At 42.3% G+C, this 7,500-nt stretch overlaps 1 protein-coding gene across 4 annotated transcripts in view; it reads left to right on the forward strand.

The window, feature by feature from the left end:
- fgf12b (fibroblast growth factor 12b) overlaps positions 1 to 6,632 on the forward strand; it is a 132,881-nt gene extending 126,249 nt beyond the window's left edge. For all 4 annotated transcript variants that reach the window (XM_063205468.1, XM_063205467.1, XM_063205469.1 and 1 more), the window contains exon 5: positions 3,212 to 6,632. In XM_063205468.1, the coding sequence (XP_063061538.1) occupies positions 3,212 to 3,348 (137 nt within the window). In that variant the 3' untranslated portion in view covers positions 3,349 to 6,632. The remainder of the gene's footprint in view (positions 1 to 3,211) is intronic.
- The last annotated feature ends 868 nt before the right edge of the window (positions 6,633 to 7,500 follow it).

The raw sequence follows: 7,500 nt of genomic DNA on the forward strand, positions 1-7,500 counted from the left end.
CACACACACACACACACACACACACACAAACACACACACACACACACAAGCGCGCACTTTGTACGTTGACTCTCAACTTAAGAAAGCCTTGAGTTGAGTGAAGCCTCGAGTTGAGTTAGCTTACAAACTTAAGGCAGCAGGGCAACTTACCTTTTCACGTTTAACTGGCTTGGAATGTTTTACAGTGTATGTCTATTTGTCAAAACAAAATTGTACCCTAGATGCGCATAGCCTTGGTCAAATAACAGAAACAAAGTCCTGAACACAGTGATGGCTGTTGGAATTTTTCTTCCATGAAATTGAAAAAGAAAAAAAAAACGAGAACAACAAAGTCTACCACAACACTGTGGTCCTACAAAAAAGTTTTGAATCATTCATGTCTGATGTCTGATGAAGAGTGCATATCTGAAACGTCATGAATGATTGAAATGTATTTGTGGTACACTGGAGTACACAAGTATGATGGACTTTGTTTCTGGTTTTTTCTTTTTGGTCCAGCATACAGACCTGCTTGTGGTTGACACAAATGACATACACACACAGTAGGAGTATCTGTGAACTCTACACTGTAAACCCAGACATCAAATGTACTTACCAAGACTAATTAAAATGCACTAAAAAATAGAAGTTTGATGGCATTTCTGAAGAATACTGAGTATTGACAACTTATTTGAGGAAATAGTTGTTCAGATGAATATGTTTTAGTTGAATGGATTAAATTCACAAGTTTTGGTTATGACCCCGCCTCTTTTTCTTCAGGCTGCACCAACTGGCCTCTACCCAGATGTGGGCAGTTGAATGTATTCCTGCAGTGTGTTTCATGTTAACAGATCGTTTCAAATTTCAACTGACAATATGGCCACGCTGCAGCATCCAATTCTAAATCAGAATATTGCCACCTAGTAAAATTAGGCTATCTTGTGAAGTGCCATTGCACAATTGAAAGTCAAATGCTGCATGACATAATTGACATTGCCTACCATCAACCAGGAACAATGGTAGTGCCCAATCAACCTGTCAATTAGTACCTGCCCTCACTTGAGTACATAGGACTGTTACAAGTTCATTGAATTACTACCTGCAGCTGCCACATGCCTGATTACTCTGGTCACATGGTTAACTTTCACCTCTATAAAAACTCAGACTGTCACAATGCTTGAGTTGCTTGCCTAAATGACTGGTTCGCTGGCTCTCTGTCCGGCTTGTTGGTTAGTGAGCTAACTGACCGACCAACTGACTGTTTGTTGGCCAGCTGGTTGGCTGGCTAACTGACTCTTTTGGTTGACTGTATGGCTGGTTTGTTAGCTGGCTAGCCATACAACTGACTTGTTTGTTGGTTAGTTGGCTGACTAACTGAGTGTTAGTTGGTTAGCCGGCTCTTTGGCTGGCCAGCTGACAACTGACTCTTTTGGTTGGCTGGTGGACTGGTTTGTTGGCTGGCTAGGTATTTAGTTGGTAGTGAGTATTGTGGTAGCAGGTATCCTTTTTGGTGTGTTGCTTACTTGACATTTCAGGATTGTCTAATTATGCTCAACTAGAGTATTCTATGCACACTGGTTAATGTACTATCATCCAGGAGATTACAATAATTAAATGGTAATAATATTGCACATACTGCAGAAACTTGAATTTCTCAGTGGTTATGGATAGTTTGATCTATTAATACAAGAGAGCAGTGTGATGGACTGGTTCCATGCCACAGTTGTCTCAGTCATGGTGAGGAATGGGAGGTGCCACAATAACATGGTAGCTACCTCTTTTGTGGTGATGAATGGAAGGGCGGGATCATGGTAGTGTGGGTAGGGTGACAGTAACTAACGGTAAGTTTAATCGACTGGGAATTTAGTACATTAAACTGGGAATTTTGCATACAATAACTATAGATAACAGTTACTACTGTGGAAGATGGTAGGTTTAATCAATTTGGACTTAAGTACATTTAACTTAAACTTTTACATATAATGAGTATATACAACAGTTGAGGTCACAAAAGATTGTAAGTTTAATCATTCATAATTACTTAGTTTTTCTAGGGCAACCACTTTTCTGGGTTTTTGTAAGTAAACTCAACTTATAAGGTTTTACAGTGTATAGTATACACAGCCTACTGTAGCTGTACAGGTCATAGTGGCAATACTGTCAACAAGACTTCTTCTTGGTGCTTGAAGATCTTTCAGCCTTAACCCAAAAGGCCTTTCCAGTTCTGGCTGGGTGATAGATAGATTTTACCTTTTGGTTGAAAGTTGAAATGCATTTAGGCCCCCAAAGATGTCCAGATGTTCACAATTTAACTGTGATGTTTACGATTGGGATCAATGTCAATTTTCTCCGATGCATACACCATTAACCAAGGGTATCGTACCAAAATATGTTCTCCTGTTCTGATATAACGAATGCGTAGATGTCAGGCACCGTTTCTGTCTGAGAGCCATTGTTAGTTAGCCATTGTATTAGATACCACCCTGTCCTCACTGCAGAACGAGGAGGCACACTAACCAACAGGAGGTGGTGAATGCGGTCTTAAATATGGACAACCCACCCTTTTAGCAAAGCTTTATATATTGGCCATTATAGGGCCAACTGAAATGTTCAAAGTCTTTCTATTTTCAGGCATGATTTTCATGATGGCCATCAGAATATATATATAGCTCTCCTAGGTAACGTATACCTCAAAGGCACTTGTTCAAAGTCGTAAAAAAAGTGCAACTGTAAAAAGTGAAATTGAATACCCTCCTCTTCCCCGGATGAGTGTTAAAATGTCCGGTCATATAATAACGGTAGGCCTGACCATGTTGAAACGGAGGCAGCTAGCCCAAGGCATCTGTCATTGAGACAATTAGACAGGTATCCAACAGAGTTGTGAGGTGCAGTAGGCACACAATCATAATAAATATTGGCATATGTCAGACTACCAACAGAGAGGGTTCTCAGACTTAGAGAGATAAGATCTTAATACTTTGTTTCCAGGCATTGACGTATATGAAACAAGTGCTTTGTGTTTTACTATTCTTTCATGAAGGTTGTCCAATGTTCTCTGCAGTTGTCATCACAGTACTTTTGTGCTAAATTTATATCTCACCTTCTGTTTCTTCCCTTTGTTTTGTTTTTGTTGTTTTTTTCTCTCTCTCTCGTTCCTCCTTCTGTCTGTCCCCACCCCCCCTTTTTTCCTGCCTCGTTTCCACCCCAACTCTCCTCTCTTCCCTTCCGGCAGTTTGCATGTACAAAGAGCCGTCGCTGCACGAGATCGAGGAGAAACAGCGCTCGCGGAAAGACTCAGGGACTCCCACCATGAACGGCGGCGAGAAGGTGGTGAGCCAGCAGGACACTACGGAGCAGGACGGCTCATAGCCTGGCGGCACGCCCCCCTGTGCGGTGCAGTTGCGGCGCGGTGCGGTGAAGTGCACGCCACCACCAAACCCAGCAGCGCAACGCAGCACAGCACAGCACACAACAGCTCAGTGAAGAGCAACGCCTCCCCCCCCCTTGGAGCCGAACTCCATTTCTTACACCCTGGTCAAGAGAATTCTAAAACAACGCAACAGCAATCAACAACAACAACAACGACCAACCAATCAACCAACAAAACCAATCAACCAATCAACACACAGACATCAACAAGAAGCCAACAGCAGAAGACAACTACAAAACACACACACACAAACAAAATTCAAAACCCAGACAAGACAAGAAAAAAAGAAAAAAGAACAAAATAAACAGAAAAACAGAAAAAAAGAAGGAAAAGAAGGAAAGAAGAACAACAAACAAAAAATGGAATTCTTGCCTGTGAAATATTTTAGAGAAAAAAAAACGGGGGTGGGAAATATTTGGAAATCAGGACATGAATTTACATTTTATGCAAAAAGCCTGCTGTACGGGCACTGGGATGTCCACCATCTTCCTCCTTACTCCTCCTCTTCTTCCTCATCGTTCTCCTCTTCCTCCCATGACGATGTAAACAATGATTTTTTGAATTTTAAGCTTTGAAAAAAAATAAGCTTTAAGCCATGGTAGAAAAGAAAACACACACACATACATACACACATACACCTTGATTCATGAATGCAGCTGCACTTTCACACGCTTCTCTGTGTTGTTAACAATCATCAAGAAAGTATTCAGTCATTTGCTTATGACGTCTTTTGTCTCTTTCTTCTGTCATCTGTATTGTTTGAACTTTTGGCTTTTTTTTGTTGTCTTATTTGAGGGGTGGGGCAGAGGGTTTTGATATGGATCATGTATATCATTGGGGACATTCATTCATATTGTTTTTTTTGGGAGGTGGGGGGTGGGGGGGTGCAGCCTTAGCGTACTGATCGTTCTGCTCCCCAATGCATGTTAGGAACTGTCAGAAATGTTCTCGTACGTCGTTCAATGCAGCTAACTGATTGATTGATTGATTGATTGATTGATTGATTGATTGATTGATTGATTGATTGATTGATTGATTGATTGGCGGCTGTTGATCTGTGATGTCTTACTGTAGGCCATGAATGGAAAGAGAACTGTGCCCAATCTCCTCCTCCTCCCCCTCCCTCTCCTCTGTCTACTCCCCATGTTCTGGAAATGCATGGAAGACATTGAACAATCTTGGGATGGACTGGTGAATGCTCGAATGAACTGCTCCCCCCCCCTTTCATGCACCTCCCTCTTCAGTCCACCCCACGAACCACCCGCACTCCATCCTCCACAGGTCCACGCTCACGCTCCCCAACCCTGTCCATGTCTACGCATTCTTTTAAAGCACTTACCTGATGTGCAATCTGGGACTTTTTTTCTCTCTTTCTCTCTCTCGATCTCTCTCCAGGTTCTCTAGTTTTCCTTTCCTGCCAAAAGCACAGACTGCCCTTCCTGAGCCTGATTTGGCCATGTTCCTCCTTCTCTCTCTCTCTCTCTCTCTCTCTCTCTCTCTCTCTCTCTCTCTCTCTCTCTCTCCATCCCTCCCTCTCTCCCTCCATCACTCCCTCCATCCCTCCCTCTCAGAATGAGAGAAAGCACCTGTGGAACTGATGATGATAATACAGCCTTCTGCTTGTCCTGTCCCGTTTTAATCTCTTGAAAGTAAAATATCTTAAAAGTAATAAACTCGTTGATGTTCAGGTTAAGAAAGTTAAAAAGTTTTCTCTTTTTTTAAATTTTCGCCATGTAAACCCGGTTGAAGGATTTCGAGGTGCTCTCTCAACTCTCTCAACTCTCTCAACCTGAACAGCATCCCGATGGATGGATTATATTAGCATGAAAGCTTTAGCTACCGTTGCTAATCGTTGCTACGTACGTCTCTTAAGGCCTGTATAGACTGTTTGCTTGAGTTTGTTTGTCTGATGGTCCGTCAGCGATGATGCCAATCTGTTATTTGTTTGTTTGTGTTATTATAGCGGGGGGACGCAGTGTTGAGGCCCATTCATGTCCCACGTGTGAGATGAATACGGACACGTATAGAGTGTTTCAAGCGTCCAAACGGTCGATTTCGTTTGACACAAAAATGAAAGAAAACCAGAAACTGGAACTGGAAAAAGCTCAGAAGTACGACGGTATTGATTATTACGAATTATGTAAGAAACGTAGAGCATGAATGGGCCTATAGTGTCAATGATTTTAGGGGGGAGGTGAGTTGTTGGAGCTCAGGGCCCTTGGACTGCTGCAATAATAGCAGACGATGATGGCTGAGCCTGTGACTGTCCACGCGAGGCCCAAATCGGTCAGGTGCTGCCAGCCGGGTGCCTCGGAGGCGAATATGCACTGCCCTTTACTCACGTAAAAAAAGTAAAATATATAAAAAATGTAAAAAATACACTTCCCATCAGCCCACACCTTTCACGCCTGCCATATGATGTCATCATTCATTGCTGGTCATCTTTGGGACATCTTCAGGCATCTTCAAACACACACACACACACACATACACACAAATGCTGGCACACACACACATGCACGCGTCCAACCCATTTACATTACATGCACGCAAACACACAGTCAGTGTTCCACTTTGATTTAGTCGATCCAGGAAGCACAGAGACGCAAAGGAGGTACGGCATCACAGACGCCATCTGTGATTGGTTGGCCCATTGTTCTTGTGGGCGTGGCCTCAACAGAAGCAGAGGAGAGGGGTCAACCCCCCCCCCCAATCGCAGGACTCTTTAAGTCTACGCCTCTGAAATAACAAATGTCTTCCAAAATAATTGAAATAAAATTGAAATAACAAAAAAAATCAGGGGGAAACGGCACCAGCATCAGGCACGGGTCCATCTGCAGGGCATGCTGGGTAAACAAAAGGAGGCGGGGCTTCCAGCAGTGACTTCCTGTGGGTGTGTGTCTTGTCATTCATTGGCCACAGCTACAGAACTGGACACTCCCTCAATCTCAGTATCGCCCCCTACTTGCTGGAGGATCTCATGTTGTCGCCGCACGCAGGGGTTTGACATTTATTGCCATCTTTTTTGATGTGGTCTTCTCGCCTGACCTGGACTTTCTTAGTCTTCATTGATTTATTTCAAATTTTTTTTTGGATTTTGTGTTTGCTAGCATAATGCACCTTTATTATTGAATCACATTCATATGCATTATTAACTAGGGGAAAAAACATTCAATATAAGCAGCAGGATGAAAAATATCATTAAAAAATAAAAAAAATATTACGAAACCATTGAACGATCTGTTGCCTTTTTATTGATTTATACAGCAAGGCTTAGTTATCTCCACCCAAACCTTCATCTACTTGTGATAAAGCCCTGCATGCCTCCAGGCTGGAAATGATAAATCAGAGCAAAAACACCAGTATAATGTTTCATCATTATGCAATGCATTTTATACCCCCGTACAACATCATGAAGACACCTTTTCACACAATGTGTTGGGTTATCTAAACATTTTTTTTTCAAAGCATTCACTGAATTCACACGTTTGTGAAATCACCTTGTTTTGATGTGCCACCTGTGCACTTCAGAGATTTCACCAATTTAGGGAATGGTTTCCTAATCTATTTGCAGATTAGAGTAGAGTACTTTTATTCATCCAGAAGGACATTAAGGTGTTTGTCAGCTTAAAATACACAAATAAAAAATATACACAAAGAACTAATACACGTTTTTGTACTTTGCCATAAACGTATAGCACACACTTGAGTAACAGCAATCACACACACACACACACACACACACACACACACACACACACACACACACACACACACACACACACACACACACACACACACACACACATTGTAAAAGTTATGGTAGGGTAGTGTATTGCACAAAAAACGCCTGGGGTTAGAGGGGTTTTAAAGACCCTCTAGGTTTAATCTCTCACCAGGGTATGCTAACGCAGAGGTAGTAAACCTGCTAAAAGAGTATAGCCTGGAGGCACTGTCTTTCCCAGTGAATAAACTTCTGACATATTATTAGAGGATTTGGGACTCACTCTGGAGTTTACTGACCTGGTTGGGCTCTACAGTTCCTCATAGATTGATACAGAGTATAGTCAGGGCCGCTGACAGCTGGGCCC

Source organism: Engraulis encrasicolus, chromosome 8 (assembly GCF_034702125.1).
Source record: "Engraulis encrasicolus isolate BLACKSEA-1 chromosome 8, IST_EnEncr_1.0, whole genome shotgun sequence".
Taxonomy (NCBI): domain Eukaryota; kingdom Metazoa; phylum Chordata; class Actinopteri; order Clupeiformes; family Engraulidae; genus Engraulis; species Engraulis encrasicolus.